Raw genomic sequence first — 18,146 nt, 5'->3', positions numbered from 1 at the left:
AGTATCTGCCCCTGCTTCCTTCTCTGGCCTTGTATCTCACTACTTTGGCCTTCAGTTTTGTTCTCCAGCCATACTTAGCTATTTGCATTTCAATGCTGGGTTCTTTCTCTCTTCCTATTCTTTGCAGTAGCTGTTACCTTTTACTTGAATATGTCTATCTTTTTAAAAATCTGACTTTGCCGTTCTGAGCATAGATATTTCGTTTTCTAGAAACCCTGAACTCCAAGGCCACCATGTGTCCCCCTTTTGCTTGTCTCCATAGCATCCTTTGTTTATTCATATTGTAGTGCTTAGCACACTGTCTTATAATTGCATTCTCTACTTTTTGTCTCTGTCACCTGACTGTACGCTCCTTGGTGGCAGGGACCATATCTTGTAACTTTTTGTGGTCTTTGCACTAAGTTACTCTGTGGGTACAAATTTTCTGGAGAAATGATGACTTCCATTTTGGACACTGTGTTTAAGTTGTCTATAGTATATCCAGCTGGATGTGTCTAGTAGACTGTAGTGTATGTAGGCTTGGAGGTCAGGAAGTAGGTCAGATCTAGATTTGGGGATCATCATCATAATTGTGGTAGCTGAAAACAACAAGACATGACAGTGAATGCCACCATCCAGGGACTGTGTGAGAAGAGCAAGGAGCTGAGGATGTTGGAAAACATCAATAGAGAGGGAAAGAGACTGCCACATTAACCAGGCAAGCCTGGTATTGGGAAATCTAGTGGAGAGAAAACACTTCCCAGAAGAAGGAAATGGTCAACAGTATCATGTTTCAGAGACGGCCACTGGATATAGCGATGCGAAGTCATTGGTGGAATTGATGTGAACAGTAGTGGAGGAAGACATTTTGCCTGAATTCCCATACCTCCTTGTAATTCATATCAAGCCTTTATGTGAACATTAAAAGTATCATTGAACAGGTACTCCTATCTGTGCACTTGCCCAAGGTAGAAATCTGGGAGGCAAAATTGAGTTATCTATCTGCCTCATTTCCAGTAGCCAGTCATCAAGTTCTGTTCTGTTTCTTCTGCCTTTTCTTTTTCATTGCCCATAGTACTTGAGTTTATTTCCCTCTTCATTTGCTTACCTGCTGTACTACAGTAGTCTCCTGTCTGGTCCTTCTTTCAGTCAGTTTTCCATGGTCTAGCCAAAACATCCTTTTGCATGACAAATCTTACCACACTCTCTTCAGGCTAAAACATTTTGATGCTTGGTCATTATTCTTAGGATAATGCATAGTGAGGTTTTAACATCTTATATAACTGGTATTTGCTTACTTCTCCAGCCTCATCTTTGCATGCCATTTGTTTCTTTCTATTTCACACTCTAGTCCTCATTTGACTGTACTAAACCCATTATGCGCTTTTTTTTTTTAATCTCCAGGCCTTTGTGCTTGGTTTTTCACTCTGGAACACTCTCTATCTGCTCTTTACCTTGCCATCTCTTACTTATTCTTCAGGTCTTGACTCAGACATCACTTGCTCCAGGATGTCTTTCCCATTACCCTTTGCTAAACTCTGTTAGGTGTCTCCTTTATGTTGCCAGAGCACCATACTGCCTTTTACTCCTCATCCTGTTTTACCATGCTGCTTGGTAATTCCCTGCACTGTGATCTTTGTGAAGGCAAGGACTGATGGTTTTGCTTATTTGTATCCTCAGCACCCAACCCAGTAACTGGCTCAAAGCAGATGCCAGACAAATGTTAACTTTCAGTATTTGGTAGAAAAAGTGATTGCTCTGAGATCTTAAAAGAAAGCAAAGAAGATATATGGCTCATTGAAGGTTAATCTTAATTATGTGTCCCTCCTTAGATGTCATCTCTTATTGAGGCCCTAAGAGTCCAATTACGCTTTTGCAGCTGCCATTTTAACGGGTAATGTGCATACCATTGTGCTACATAGTTAGGGTAGGGACTTTCTTTTAATGTCTTATTTATTCTTATCAGTTTGACTTGAGAGAAACAGGTGTATGGGGGAGGAGGAGAGGGAGAATAGATAGTATCTGTAGATATGGTCACATTGATGGTAGCAAATTTGCTTATACATAGATAGAAGATGGAAGTGAAAGAGATATTGCTCATAACCACAGTAAGTTTTATATCTTTTATCCTACAGTTATTTGTTTCATTACATCTGCCAAGACAGGATTGTATATCTTTGTATCACTGATGATGTAAGTAACTTGAAGACATGTTGCTATTTAACTATGTGTACTGTTAATAAAGTTAGTTCTTAATTATCTGTATCTTTAGTAGGTAAGGTGATGTGATTATAACTGTCCATAGCTGAAAATTTTTTCTATACTTTGCATTTATCATATGGAGCTGCAAATGACAAGAAGACTTGATGTCTGGGTATATATGCAAATAAGCTCAGTTTTGGTAGAGTTTTCCCTTAACTAACCTCTTGCAACTTCTACGTTTCTCCTATTGTGTAGTGGGAATTGGTCTTCATAATCTTGACCCTTTGATATCAAATCCTGTCAAAATTTATTTATCTGAAATATTAAATAGGTAATTTTATTCAATACTGAATTTTTAAAAAAATTCAATTAGCCAACGTTTTTGATATAATGTTCAGTGATTTATTAGTTCCATATAACACCCAGTGCTCATGTGAATAGTGAATTTTTTAATGTATACTGACCTTTGGAAAACAAAATCACAATACGTCATAATCAGCTTTGTAAATCTGTAGTTCACATCAGTAGGTTGTTTTTTGAGTATTTGTAGGTTCTAGGCCAAGACGCTCAGTAACTTAACAATGCCATCAAGGTCATTTCTCTCCTCTTCTATCCTTAGTGTCAGCTTCTTCCTAGATACATTCGCCTGTGGTTGCATGGAGCCACATGCTTTTTTATTTGTGTCAGAGAAGAGGGACTATGTCTTTTCAAATCTCTATTGTAAGAATGAGGAAAGTTCTCAGAAGCACACGTCCCTCTCCCCGCTCTTTCAAAGTGAACTTCTTTTCATGTCTTATTGGCTAGGACTAGGTTGCATATTTATTTCTTGATCGATCAATGACAAGAGGCATCAAATTGGCATGATTGCCACAGGTCAGGGTTTTTAACCGTCATTGTGTCACAGACCCCTTTGATACTCATGGGCCTCTCTCAGGATGTTTTTAAATGTATGAAATACATGATTATAAACAAAACCAATTATATTGAAATGCAGTATTCAGAGTATTTAAAAAATTGATATAGTTATATATATGCTTTTTTATTCATTAAGTAACAAGATCTAGTCATAGGTCTAATAACTAATAATAATTTTGAAGTGATGAGTATAAATGATATTTTGAGAGATCTATAACGGATGGCATGTGAGAAAAACATTTAGTGACAGTCACAGGTGCTGTTTGGTACTAATCTGATTTGTTACTCTACACTCAGATTTGAAACTTAAAGTTAAAACTTAATGTCATTTATTTTCTATCCAAGTACATGGACCCCTTGAATTTGAACCACTGACCCCAGTGTAAGAATGCTTAGCTTAGACTAATCTTGGGTGAAATGGAGATGAGTGTCAACCATAGTGATCATCAACAATGATTTTTATCCTGAGTTTCACAGTGTTTTCTAAAATTATTTTAAAAATCCAGCTTTATCTGAAATGACTGATGTGAAAAGGCTTGAAATAGATGAGAAATATCACTAAATTTGGGTTCATCAGAGTTGAGTTTTCTGTTTCTTGACTGGGACCAGACAAGAGTACACCACTTGATCTTTTCAAGTATACCATCACTGTTAAAAAAAAAAAACTCAATTCAAAGTATATATCAGTAGTGTTATCTTTGTGTGTGAAAGACTGTACTATTATTATAGATTTATTAAGCATCTTCTTGTGCTGGGCCTTCTAATAGAGCCTGTGAAAGATATGGAGGAAATAAAACCCAATTCTTACTCTCAAGAAACTAACCTAGATACTGTTATCTTTAGTTGGCAGTAGTCAAATAAATATGTTTGGATTGGACTCTCAGTTCGCTCTTTTATTAGTTGTTTAACCTTTGGCAAGTTACCTTTTAAGAGCCTTTGTTCCATTATTGTAAAATGAAGTCAGTGCTAATTCCTCCTCATGGAATCATTGCTCAGTAAATGTTAGGTGTTTTTATGGTTGTTGTTAATCATATCATCTTTGTTTACTTTCTGATGTGAACTCTGTGTTGGTCTCTTTTCAGGATTTTGAACGTTCTCGAGCATTTAATTTTCTGAATGAGATAAAGAAGAGGTTCCAGACTACATATGGTTCAAGAGCACAAACAGCACTCCCATATGCCATGAATAGCGAGTTCTCAAGTGTCTTGGCTGCACAGTTGGTAAGATCTTTTTCAGGATACAGTGTTTTGATTCATATCTTCTTTATTACTTTCAGGCACTCTGAGTATAGGGGACCCTGACCTGCAAATATATTTTTTCTGATTGTGCTATTAAATGGCAACATAATAAAACTTCCCAGATAGAAAAATTTTAAATCATCAGTGATACTCTCTATATAGTGATCAAAGTATCTAGGAGTGGGGAAAGACATTAAAGATCATCTACATGAACTACCCATCTAATGCATAAATCCTCTCTTTATTGCCAGATGGCCTCTTAACTAGAACATTAACCTTCTACTCTCCCATGAGGCAACTGTAAGTTTTTTTTTTTTTTTTTTGAGTGAGAGAGAGCGCACATGGCAGGGGAAGGAAAGGGGGAGTAGGGAGAGGGGCAGAGAGAGACTCTCAAGCAGGCTTCATACTCAGCACGGAGCCCAGTGCAGGGCTCAATCTCATGACCTGAGTTCATGACCTAAGCTAGAAATCAAGAGTCAGATGCCTAATGACTGAGCCACCCAGGCACTCCAAGGCAACTATAATTTTTGAACAGCTTAATTTAGTCATTCGAAAGTCTCTTTATCTGTATGAATACCAAACTGTCAGCTCACTGAAGTTTTGCATATGTATATACCTGTGAAATACCACCCTTTTCAAAATCCATCTCCATGAACCTAAAAGTTCCTCCTTTGCAGTCAATCCCCTCCCCAACACTCTGCCCCAGGCAACCTCTGCTCTATTTTCTGCCCCTGAATTAGTTTTGTCTTTTCTAGAATTTCCTATAAATGGAATTATGCATTACATACTCTTTTGTGTCCTGCATGCTCTGTGTAAGGCTTTTGATACTCATTCATGTTGTGTAAACAGTAGTTCCCTTTTTTGCCGAGTAGTGTTGTATGCATATACCACAGTTTGTAATAAACTATCAAACTTTTTTCCAAAGTGGTTGTACCATTTATATTCCCATCAGCAGTTCTAGTGTTTCTGCATTCTTGCCAATGCTTGTTATGTGGTCTGTCTTTTAATTTTAGTCATCCTAGTGGGTGTGTAGTGATATCTCATTGTGGTTTTAATTTGCATTTCCCTGATGACTAATGATATTGAGACCTTTAAAAATGCTTCCCTTTTAGCCATGAAACTATTTGAGTGCAAAGACATATGTTCTATCTATGATTGTGTTGTGAATGAGGAAAAAAAAAGAATTATTGTAATTGAATGCTTTACTTTTCACTTCTTGAAGTGTTCTTTTTAATACTTTTTGAGTGTTACACTTTTAAATATGCATTCTTCTGGGGATGAAGGTCCTTTAAATAGTTATAAATCTTTATTCAGTCAGTTCATTTGTTTCATACTTCCCACTGGAAAACATTCATATATGTGAAACTGTGTAAAACATCACCAACCAAAAATATACCAGTGTATAGTCGAAGGTGAAGGGTAAGCTGGCAGCAAAACTTTCAACTTAACCAGTTTGTCATTGGCTCTGTATCTATGTGTGACCCTCTGAACAAATCTGTGCCAGGATTGTCATCTACAGATGGAGATAATAAGAGCATCTTCATCATGGAGTTTTTGGGTAGATTAAATAATGTCCTCTCTTTGAAGTGACTGGAATATTGTATATTAAGGACTTCATGGATAGCTATGGATAATAATTTCAAAATTTATACTATTATCAATGTCTTAGATCTCTAGATCCTGTAAGGAGTCAATGAAAATAGGATGCATACTCTGATCCCAAGATAGAAGAATAGATGCTCAGAAGGTGGGCCAGCTTCTCCTCATCATACCCAAGAAGTGGGGAACAAATTAGTGTCCTTTTCCTTGTCCTATTCTCCCTGCCCCAACTACGGTCTTTTCTCCTTTCTTGTCTGAGCACAGATTATATAACCCTGTACTTCTGCCCCAAGAGTCTCAGGTATATATATTGATATATTCTAATACGTTTACCTTTATTTAAAATAAGTTGATATTTTTATACTATAACACTTATGTATTAACATTTTTTTATGCTGCCTATATTTTTCCCTAGGCCTGATAACAATTTTTAAATGAAATGGCATGTATCTTTTATATCAATACAGACATAATTTAATAGCATTCCTCAATGTCATTCCTCTTCTTTTTGTTTTCCTATTGTAAATAATGTCTGGGTAAGTTAAATCTTGTTTTCTTATAGAAGCATCACTCTGAGAATAAGGGCATAGACAAAGTGGTGGAGACTCAAGCCCAAGTGGATGAACTGAAAGGAATCATGGTCAGAAACATAGGTATGTTTCATGGCATAGTCCACATGCATATGGGCAAAAATGATAATAGATTACTTGATTGGAGTCAGATTATTCTAGAAAGGCTGAAATAGTACTTCCTGAATCTTACTTTTGGAAACTAATTATCAGCTAAGATATGAATATTACCTACCTATGATACTGTCTCCTGTATGAATGTTTTTTTCTTAGTACTTATGACCGTTCTTCATTCTAATTTGTTAGTTGGCTTAGCAAGACTAATTTCTGAGACCCTTGCAACAGTTCAGCAATTAAGAATAAATTAGTCAGTTTTGGCTGGAGATACCCAGATAGCTGATGTTATCAGTAGATACTTAAAGTATAACTTTTTGACCTCCTCAGAAAGTTTGTAGCACTTGATTGAGAGAAAGAAAGAATTGATAAAGAAAAAAACTGTTGTATTCTTCAAAGAATGAACTATGATATAAATTCTGTCAGCCTATGTTTTGTCAAGCTATTTAGCACATTAAAATAATCCAAAGAAATGCATCAAGTTTATTTTTTAATTGATTATGCAATTGTATTTAGATTTAGGATGATGCTCATTTTTAAAAGCACTGGTTCTCAAAATGTAGTCCCTAGGCCAGCAGCATCAGCATCCCTTGGGAACCTGTTAGAAATGCAAGTTTTCAGGACCCACCCCAGGGCTATTGAATCAGAAACTGCAAGTAGGACCCAGCAATCTATGTTTTCACAAGCCCTCTAGAGGATTCAAATGTGTATTCAAGTTTGAGAACCACTCTTTCTAAGGGTAATATCTCAGGCAGTAACTTGTATAAAATTGAATGAAAATTATTATATTGTTGTTTTATAAGATATTTAGTTGAGACGTTATCAGATTTTATAAATGTCAATTTACTTATAATCTTGGATTTACTATTTGAATCACTTGTACATTTATTATTAGCACGGGTACAAGCTGTAAAGACATTTTAGAAAAAAATACTCTTGATCGCAGCATCCTAAAGATTTATTTCCATTTTTTTCTTTTAAGGTTTTTATCCATATATATACATATTATAATAGTAATTTATATTTAGTTTTGTTGAGGCAATATAATATGGTGACCAAAATTTGGAGTCATATGTGCCTGAGTTTGGGTCCTGATTTCACTTCCAACCTGCTGTTAGCAATTGGTCAGTCCTCTAACTTCTCTGAGCTTTGTTTCCTTATCTGCGAAAAGGCGGTGGTAGAACCTAAGGTTACCAGGATAAAGGAGATAATGTATGTAAAGCATCTTGTACAGTGCCTAGCACATAGTGAGAACTGAATTATTGTTAGCTATCATTAATCTACTTTACGGTCCTATAGTGTTTCATTGGGTTATATTATAGGTTATAGCTTAGAATCATGTCCTTATTTGGAACACTTTGGTTCTTTAGAGCAATGTTACTCTGAGTACTGTTTTACAACCAGATGAAGCCAGCATGTAAGTCAGTGCTGTGCTTCCTTCATTGAGAACATCTTGTTAACGAATATGTCAGTTGGACTGGACTGTGTGCTTAGGGACTTAGTTGAGCAGTAGCAAACACTCTTAGGTAGCACTGATTTAGAGGTTAGTGTTGCAATAACAGTACTGCTATAAATGGTTTTGTGCCTATTTTTCTTATTTTTCTTGAGATTAAGTCCCAGGAATGAGATTAATAATCAAAATGGAGAAACATTTTTTTTAATTTTTATTTTCATTCCAGTTAGCTAACGTACAGTGTAATAATAGGTTCAGATGTACAATATAGTGATTCAGCAGTTCCATACTGCACCCAGTGCTCACCACAAATGTCCTGCCTAATCCCCATTACCTATGTAACTCATTCTCCCACCCCACCTCCCTTCTGGTAACCATCACTGTGTTCTCTATAGTTAAGAGTCTGCTTCTTGGTTTGTCTCTGTTTCTTTTTTTTTCCATTTGCTTGTTTGTTTTGTTTCTTAAATTCCACATACGAGTGAAATCATATGGCATTTGCCCTTCTCTGACTTATTTTGCTTAGCATTATAATCTCTAGCTGTATCCACGTCATTGCAAATGGCAAGATTTCATTTTTTTTGAAGCTGAGTAATATTCCAGTGTGTGTGTGTGTGCGCGCGTGCGCGCACACACACCCACCCACCCACCCACCTCTTCTTTATCCATTCATCAGTTGATGGACATTTGGGCTTTTTCCATAATTTGGCTATAGTAGATAATGCTGCTATAAACATTGGGGTTTATAGCATGTATCCCTTCGAATCTGTATTTTTGTATTCCTTGGGTAAATACCTGGTAGTGCAATTGCTGGGTCATAGGGTAGTTCTATGTTTAACTTTTTGAGGACCCTCCATGCTGTTTTCCAGAGTGGCTGTACCAGTTTGTATTACCACCAGCAGTGCAAGAGGGTTCCCCTTTCTCTGCATCCTCACCAATACTTGTTGTTTCCTATATTGTTGATTTTAGCCATTCTGACAGATGTGAGGAAATATCTCATTGTAGTTTTGATTTGTATTTCCCTAATAATCAGTGATGTTGAGCATAAAAGGGAGAAAAATGCAGTTCTTGATATGTTTGTCTCTTAGCTATTTGAAGTAATTTCTTCTCATTGATTTTAGTTTTAATTGTATGTCTAGATGCAGACTAGAGAACCTATTGAATAAACTACTGATATTTCTTTTCTGTCTGTTTTTGGTTACCAAATGTATTTATTTCACCTGAAAGTGAATCAGCCAACTGCTACAATTTTGTTTATTGAGAATGCACAAAGTTCCCAGAACATGAAACTTTTAAGTCAACTTCTTTTAAACGACTTATTTTTAGAATTACTGAGATATCAAATTAAAATATAGCAAAAGCATTTCTAATTATCTCCCTTTAATTTTTAACACCTTGATTTTTTTAACAGTTTTATTGAGATAATCATATACCACACAATTCACCCATTTAAAGTATACTGTCCAGTGGTTTTTAATATATTCACAGAGTTGTGCAACCAGTTTGCGAAATATTGCCAAGTTCAAAATATTAAACTTCTGATTCATGAACATGAGTTGTCTTTTCATTTATTTAGGTCTTCTTTAATTTTGTCAATGATGTTTTGTAGCTTTTGGCATACAGATCTTACATGATGAAGACTCTGCTTGACCAAATGTTGGACCATCTCCTCTGAGCCCTCTCTTTGACTAGGCCTGATTCTGGGGCTGTGTCCCAGGTCTGCCTGAGCCAGTCTTAAATTAATCCCCTACCCTTGATATCTGATCACCTTTGATAGCTGATCAGGTTCCTCATCCTCTGCCTTTGATGTATAAATCCTTTGCTTGACTTTAAGAAGATTATTTTAGGCTAGTTTAGGCCTAAAGTAAATAAAAAGATGGATAGAATTTTACCCTTGATTTTTCCTCAGTTATTTTTCATCCACTGACTACCCCTTTACTCTGCTTGTTTGCTAGTAAATCCCCACTTGTCCTTGTTTTTTTATTTATTGAAATATAATTTACATAAACTCACATCATGTGAGTTTAAGGTGTACAACATGTTGATACATTTATAAATTGCAATATGATTGCCACTTTAGCTTTAGCTAACACCACTAGCTTTTAGCTTTTAGCTAGTGGTGTTAGCTAACACCACTATCACATCATATAAATTGTGATTTCTTTTTTGCAGTGAGACCGTTTAAGATCTAGTCTCTTAGCAATATTGAAGTATATAATACAGTATTTTTTTACTATACTCAGTGTGCTGTACACTGGATCTCCAGAATTTATTCATCTTCTAGTTGCAAGTTTATACCCTTTAACAACACCTCCCCACTTTGTCCATCTCCCAGCACCTGGTAACCACCATTCTATTCTCTGTTCCTACAAATCTGGCATTTTTAGATTCTTGTATTACATATAAGAAATATAATGTCTTTCTCTGTCTGGCTTATATCACTAAGCATAGTGCCCTCAGGATCCATCCGTGTTGTCACAAATGGTAGGATTTCATTCTTTTTTTTGTGGCTCAATAATATTCTGTTGCATGTATATATACTTCATCTTCTTTATTCATTTGTCCATTGATGGACACTTAGGTTGTTTTCATTATCTTGGCTGTTGTGAATAATGCTGCATTAAGCATGGGAGTGCAGATATCTTTTCACTATCCTGTTTTCATTTCCTTTGTGTATATACCCAGAAGTAGAATTGCTAGATCATACTGTAGTTGTATTTTTAATTTTTTTAAAAGATTTTATTTGACAGAGAGAGAGCGCACAAGCAGAGGGAGCAGCAGAGGGAGAGGGAGAAGCAGGCTCCCCACTGAGCAGGGAACACGATGTGGGGCTTGATCCTGGGACCCAAGCCGAAAGCTGCTGCTTAACCGACTGAGCCATCCAGGCGCCCCATATTTTTAATTTTTTGAGAAACCTTCATACTGTTTTCCATAGTGGCTGAACCAATATAATCCCACCAACAGTGCGTAAGGGTTTCCTTCTCTCTACACTGTCACGAACACTTGGTGATTTCTTGTCTTCTTAATGATAGCTATTCAAACAGGTGTGATATCCACAGTATCTTACTGTGGTTTTGATTTGCCTGTCCCTGATGATTAGTGATGGTAAGCATCTTTTCATGTGTCTGTTGGCCATCTAGACGTTTTCTTTGGAAAAGCATCTATTTAGTTCCTTTGCCCATCTTTAGTAGTGGTTTTTTTTGTTGTTGTTGTTAACTGAGTTGTATGGATTCCTTATTTATTTTAGGTATTGACCATAACCCCTTATGCAGTATATGGTTTGTAAATATTCCATTCTGTAGGTTTCCTTTTCATTTTGTTGATTATTTTGCTGGGCAGAAGCTTTTTAGTTTGATGTAGTTCCACTTGTTGAGTGCTGCTTAAAGACCAGTGTCAAAAGCCTTCTTCCCTATGTTTTATTATAGGAATTTAATGGTTTTAGTCTTTGAATTTAAGTCTTTAATCCATTTCAAGTTATTTTTTGGGAGGTGTTGTAAGGGATCCAATTTCAGTTTTCTGCATGTGGTTATCCAGTTTTCCCAGCACTATTTGTTGAAGAGACTATCTTTTCCCTAGTGAGTGTTCTTGACTCCCTTGTAAAATCTTAGTCAACTCTATATGTGAGAGTTTGTTTCTGGGATCTCTGTTCTGTTCCACTGGTTCATGTGAGTAGGTTTATGCCAGTACCATACTGTTTTAATTACTATAGCTTTATAGTATAGTTTGAAATCAGGAACTGTGATGCCTCTGGCTTTGTTTTTTCTCAGAATTGCTTTATCTGTTTGGGTCTTTTATGGTTCCATAGAAATTTTGGGATTGTTTTTTTCTATTTCTGTGAAAAATGCCATTGGAATTTTGAAAGACATTACATTGAATCTGTAGATGGCTTTGGGTAGTACGGCTATTTTAACAATATTAGTTCTGATCCATGAACATGGGATATATTTACATTTGTCGTGTCTTTAATTTCTTTCATCAATGTCTTGTAGTCTTCATTGCAGAGATCTTTCACCTCTTTGATTAAATTTATTCCTAAGTATTTTATTATTTTTGATGGTATTGTGATTGGGATAGTTTTCATTATTACTTTTTTGGGTATTTTATTCTTAGTATGTAGAAATCTAACTTATTTCTGTATGTTAATTTTATATCCTACAACTTTATTGCATTTGTTGATTAGTTCAACAAGTTTTTCATTGAGTCTAGGATTTTCTGTATATATTATATCATCTGCAAATGATGCCAGTTTTACTTCTCCCTTTTCTATTTTGATGGCTTTTATTTAATTGTCTTGCCTGATTGCTCTACATAGGACTTCCAGTGCTATATGAATAACAGTGGTAAGAGTGGGCACCTTTGTCTTGTTCCTGATCTTAGAGGAAAAGCTTTTAATATTTCACCATTGAGTATTATGTTGCCTTTGGGGTTGTCATATATGACATTTATTATGTTGAAATATGTCCTTCTATACTCAATTAGTTGAAGGTTTTTATTATGAAATGATGTTATGTTTTGTAAAATTTTTTTTCTGCATCTATTGATTTGATTATAAGTTTTTATCTTTCATTATATTAATGTGGTGTATCACATGTATTGAGTTGTGTGTTGAACCATTCTTATATGCCAGGGATAAATCCCAATTGGTCATGGTATATGATCATTTTTATGTGGTGTTAAATTCAATTTGCTAATATTTTTTTGAGAACTTTTGCATCTGTGTTCATCAGGGATATTGGTCTATAGTTTTCTTGTGTCCTTATCTGGATTTGGTATCAGGGTAATGCTGGCCTTATAAAATGAGTTTGGAAGTATTTCCTCCTCTTTGGTTTTTTTTGGAAGAGTTTGGGAAGGTTTGGCATTAATTTTGCTTTAAATGTTTGGTAGAATTCAGCAATGAAGCCATCCGATTTGGGTTTTTCTTTGTTAGGAGGTTTTTGGTTACATATTCAGTCTCTTTACTCATTATTAGAATGTTCAGGATTTCTATTTCTTCCTGATTCTGTCTAGGTTGTATGTTTCTAGGACTATATCCATTTCTTCTTTATCCGGTTTGTTGTCATATATTTATTCATAAGAGTCTCTTATGATCCTATGTATTTCTGTAGTATCATTTGTAATGTCTCCTCTTTCATTTCTGATTTTATTTGAATCTTTTTTCCCTTAATCTAGCTAGAGGTTTGTCAATTTTATCCTTTCAAAAAGAAACAGCCATTAGTTTTGTTGATCTTTTCTATTTTTCTGGATTCTATTTCATTAATTTCCACTGTGGTCTTTATTTCTCTCCTTCCACTAACTTTGGGCTTAGTTTGTTCTTCTGTTTCTAATTCCTTGAAGGTTAAAGGTAGGCTGTTTCTTTGAGGTCTTTGTTTTCTTAACATATGCCTTTATCACTGTAACATCTTGTAGAACTGCTTTGGTAGCATCCTATGTGTTTTGTTGTGTTTCTATTTTCATTTGTTTTTAGTTATTTTTTTATTTTCTTTTGATTTTTTTCTTCAACCTGTTGGTTGTTCAGGAGTGTGTTGTTTAGTTTCCACATATTTATAGATTTTCCGGCTTTCTTCTTGTTGATTTCTAGTATCATACTACTGTGGTTGGCAAAGATACTTGGTATGATTTCAGTCTTCCTAAATTTGTTAAGACTTGTTTTGTGTCCTATCATATGATGTATCCTGGAGAATGTTCCTTGTGCACTTGAGAAGAATGTGTATTCTGCAGCTGTTGGATGGAATGTTCTGTGTATGCCTGTTATGACCACTTGTATGGTTTAAGTCATGTTTCCTTGTTGATTTTGTGTCTGGATTGTCTAGCCATTGCTAAAAAGGGGTGCATTGAAGTCACCTACTTCATTGTATTATTATCTGTTTCTTCCTTCAGATCTGCTAGTATTAAGATACTTAGGTGCTCTGATATTGTGTGCATATATATTTATTTTTATTATTTTTACTTTTATATATTTTTTAAAGATTTATTTTTATTTTAGAGAGAAAGAGAGTATATGAGTGGGGGGAGGGGCAGAAAGAGAGGGCGAGAGATAATCCCAAGCCGACTCCCTGCTGAGCACGGAGCCCAATGTGGGGCTCAATCCCACGACCCTGAGATCATGAACTGAGGTGAAATCAAGAGTTGGACACTTAACCCCTGTGTGCATATATATTTAAAATTGTTATACCTTCTTAATGAATTGGCCACTTTATTATTATATAATGGCTATATTTATCTTTTTTTTTTTTTTTTACCATTTTTGGTGTACCGTCTTATTTTTTCTAAGTATAGCTATCCCCACTTTCTTTTGGTTTCCACCTGTATGAAGTATCTTTTTCTATTCCTTCACCTTAAGCCTATGTGTGTACTTAAATCTGCAGTGAGTCTCATGTAAGCAGTATATTTTGGGTCTTTTATTTTTTTTTTATCCATCCAGCCACTCTGTGCCTTTTGATTGGTGAACTTATTACAGTTCGAGTAATTTTTGAAATATAGAGACTTACTAATTCCATCTTCTTCATTGCTTTCTGGATGTTTTATAATTTCATTGTTCCTTTTTCCTTCCATTTCTGCCTACCCTTTTATTTTTTTTCCTTTTATTTATTTCTTATTTTCCCCCGGAATATATATATGTGTGTGTGTGTCTGTGTATCCCAGAAAATACATGTAATTTTTAATTGAGATATAGTTGACATGCCATATTATATTAATTTCAGGTGTACAATATAGTGATTTGACAATTACATACATTAGGAAATGCTCACCACAGTAAGTGTAGTTACCATCTCTCACCATAGAAAGTTATTATGATATTATTAACTATATTCCCTATGTTGTACTTTTCATCCCTGTTACTTATTTATAACTGAAGTTTGCCCCTCTTAATCCATTTCACCTATTTCACCTATCCCCTGACCACCACCACCCCCACAACCACTAGTTCTCATTTTTTATGCATCTGTTTCTGTTTTTGTTTGTTTTGTTTCTTAGATTCCACATATAAGTGAAATCATATGGTATTTTCTTTCTCTATCTGACTTACTTCACTTAGCATAGTACCCTTTAGGTCTATCTATATTGTCCCAAATGTCTGCCTGTCTTTTAAAATTGGTGATGTTTTGGGATTGTGTATTGCATTTCCTGTTTCTGTTTCTTTTGTGAATCTACTCTAGGTTTTTGCTTTGCAGTTACCATGGGACTTACATAAACCATCTTATAGATGAAATAGTCAATTTTAAGGTGATAGCAACTTTTCATACAAAAACTCCACCTATTTACTCCCCTTTTATACTCTTGGTGTCACAATTTACCTTTTTCTATTGTGTTTTTGTTAAAAATTTATAGTAGCTATAAATATTTCTAATACTCTTTTCTTTAACTTTTATACTATATTTAAGTGTTTAACACACCATCCTATTACAGAATTAGTTTTCTAAATCTGTATATTTAGGGCGCCTGGGTGGCTTAGTTGGTTAAGCGACTGCCTTCGGGTCAGGTCATGATCCTGGAGTCCTGGGATTGAGTCCCACATCAGGCTCCCTGCTCAGCAGGGAGTCTGTTTCTCCCTCTGACCCTCCCCCCTCTCATGCTCTTTCTCTCTCTCTCTCTCTCATTCTCTCTCTAAAATAAATAAAATCTTCAAAAACAAATAAATAAATCTGCATATTTAACCTATACCAGTGTATTATATACTTTTCGATGTTTTCATGTCCCTAATTAGTGTCTTTTCCTTTTAGCATTTCTTGCATGGCAAGTCTAGTGGTAATGAACTCCTTTAGCTTTTATTTTTCTGAGAATATCTTTATTTCTCCTTCATATTTGAAGGATAACTTTGTCATATAGACTATTCTTGGCTGGCAGTTTTTTCTTTCAACACTTTGGATATGTTATTCCACATTCATTTCTGGCCTTTAGGGTCTCTGCTGCAAAATCCACTCATAGCCTAATAGGAATTTCTTTGTAGGTTACAGTCGTGTTTTTCCTCTGGCTGCTTTTAAGAGTCTGTCTTTATCTTTGATTTTTGAGAGTTTTATTATAATGTATCTTAAGAAGGTCTTTTTGCATTGAGATAATAGGGTGATCTCTTAGCTTTCTGAACCTAGATGTCCAAGTCTCTCTCCCGGTTTGGGAAGTTTTCTGCTATTATTTCTTTAAATAAGTTTTCTGTCTTGTTCCCTCTCTTATCTCCTTCTGGAACCCCAGGTATTCTAATATTTGTACATTTGATGGAGTCCATTGATCGTATAGGCTTTTGGGGTTATTTTTCATTATTTTCTCTTTGTTGTCCTCTAGGTTGTTTCAGAATTCCTATCCTGTAGCTTACTTATTATGTCTTCCATTTGGATTACTTTGAGGTAGATGTTTTCTATTGAATTCTTCATCTCATTTATTCTTCAGCTCCAGAATTTGTTTGATTCGTGGTTATGATTTCTATCTCTCTGTTAAATTTCAGATTTCATTCATGTAGTGCTTTCCTGATTTTGTTGATTGTTTCTCTTTGGGTTTTTTTTTTTTTTTTTTCTACACATATTCAGGAATTGTTACAAATAGATAAAATGCATTACAAAATTATTTTCAATTTGGAAATCTAGTACAAATATTAATTTTACTGCTAAAAAAGTTGAGTTCATGAGACATTTAATGAAATACTGACTTTTGGCATCGAGCTCCACATCAGGCTTCTCCACTGGGAGCCTGCTTCTTCCTCTCCCACTCCCCCTGCTTGTGTTCCCTCTCTCGCTGGCTGTCTCTCTCTGTCAAATAAATAAATAAAAATCTTTAAAAAAATGTCATACTTTGATTTCAGTTATTGGAGAATGATTGTTACCTTACATTGTTGACATATTTCCTTGATTCTTTATGTTCCTCGAACTTCTGTTTTGCTGCTTTCACTTTTGAAGTGTAGTAGACATCTCCTAAAATTTTTACTAGTTACCCTCAGGTAGGAAATAGCATTTGTGGTCCTGCTATCTGGGATTTTCTCCAACCTTGTCTGGACATTCCTGCTCCATGCTTCTTACTTACTCTTGGGGCAGAATTCTTAACTTTTATGTCTTCTCTGGTCTTACAACTCACCATGCTGGCTGCTGGAAACCTCTTTTTTGTTTTCCAGAAGAGAACACTACTGCTCAAGTTTATGGGTTCTTCCTTGCCCACAGACCCTGATCTGATATTCTGAGAGCACTACTTTTAACTGGAGCTCACTCTTGCCACTGCACTTGGGAGCATGCATAAGGAGCTGGCTGCAGAGTGGGAGGAGGTGACTGTGGGACTGGTGAGGGAATCATTGGGTGAGGGTCCCCCAGAGGCTTGTGGGTGGACTTCCTGCTTAAGTCCTGAGCACAGCTATCAGAAAGTATGTTCTTTTAATGTCCTGTGACATTTTTATTGGCCTCTTTCCTGATCTCCTACCTGCCCCCCGTCTTGGAGGTCCTGCGTCCATACTCTGGGTGCTCCTGGAGAGAAATGGGTTTCTCCAGTAGCTTGTCACATTGCTGGAGTAGCCAGGCACTCACTCACTCTTCTCTCTTTCCCCTGGGGGAAAGATTGCCCCCAGCAAATCGAACTCCGTCCCTATGTGATGCCCAGCATTCCTGTGGACCAGGCGGTCCCTCTGGAACGCTTCCTGGTGCCCATCGAGAGCATTGAGTGGGCCTCGGGACTGCTCTTTGTGCCAAATATTCTGGTGCAGGCAGGCAGCCTCAAGGCCATCACTGCAGGCTGCCAGTGAAGGTCATACCCTGCCAGACTGTGGGGGCTGGGTCGCATTAAAGGTGGTGATTTTTGGAAGAAAAAAAAAAAGTTCAGCCCTATGCTCTGTCATCTTGGGGAATGGTCAGTGCTAGAAAAGTTCCTCTTACCCTCTCCAATGCATCTAAATTCATACCTATAGTTTATGCTTCAGGGCCATGCTGAAGTCTCCTCTTGGCAAGGCTAGCCTTCTACAAATTCTCATCCATGCGTACCTGCCTCAATCAGTACTCTTCAGGTTTTCCCCAACTGTGACCAATAGGGCTGTGGAACCAACACTGATCATGTTGGTTCCACAGCCTATACTTAGGTTTGTCTGCCTGTTACCAATGCACAAGTGCATGA

The 18,146-nt window shown here is 36.2% G+C and overlaps 1 protein-coding gene across 4 annotated transcripts in view; it reads left to right on the top strand.

Annotated features, from left to right (window-relative positions):
- The window catches only part of VAMP7 (vesicle associated membrane protein 7), a 68,335-nt gene that overhangs the window by 18,493 nt on the left and 31,696 nt on the right, over window positions 1-18,146 (top strand). For 2 of the 4 annotated variants that reach the window (XM_040626555.1, XM_040626561.1), the window contains 4 exons: window positions 1,812-1,873; window positions 2,115-2,172; window positions 4,179-4,316; window positions 6,496-6,586. In XM_040626555.1, coding sequence (XP_040482489.1) covers window positions 1,812-1,873; window positions 2,115-2,172; window positions 4,179-4,316; window positions 6,496-6,586 — 349 coding nt within the window. The remainder of the gene's footprint in view (window positions 1-1,811; window positions 1,874-2,114; window positions 2,173-4,178; window positions 4,317-6,495; window positions 6,587-18,146) is intronic. The other 2 variants (XM_040626548.1, XM_040626543.1) reach the window with 2 other exon arrangements.

Source organism: Ursus maritimus, assembly GCF_017311325.1.
Source record: "Ursus maritimus isolate PB19 chromosome X unlocalized genomic scaffold, ASM1731132v1 scaffold_X1, whole genome shotgun sequence".
NCBI lineage: Eukaryota > Metazoa > Chordata > Mammalia > Carnivora > Ursidae > Ursus > Ursus maritimus.
The sequence above is the reverse complement of the archived record's forward strand: the minus strand, read 5'-3'. Positions and strand labels throughout refer to the sequence as shown.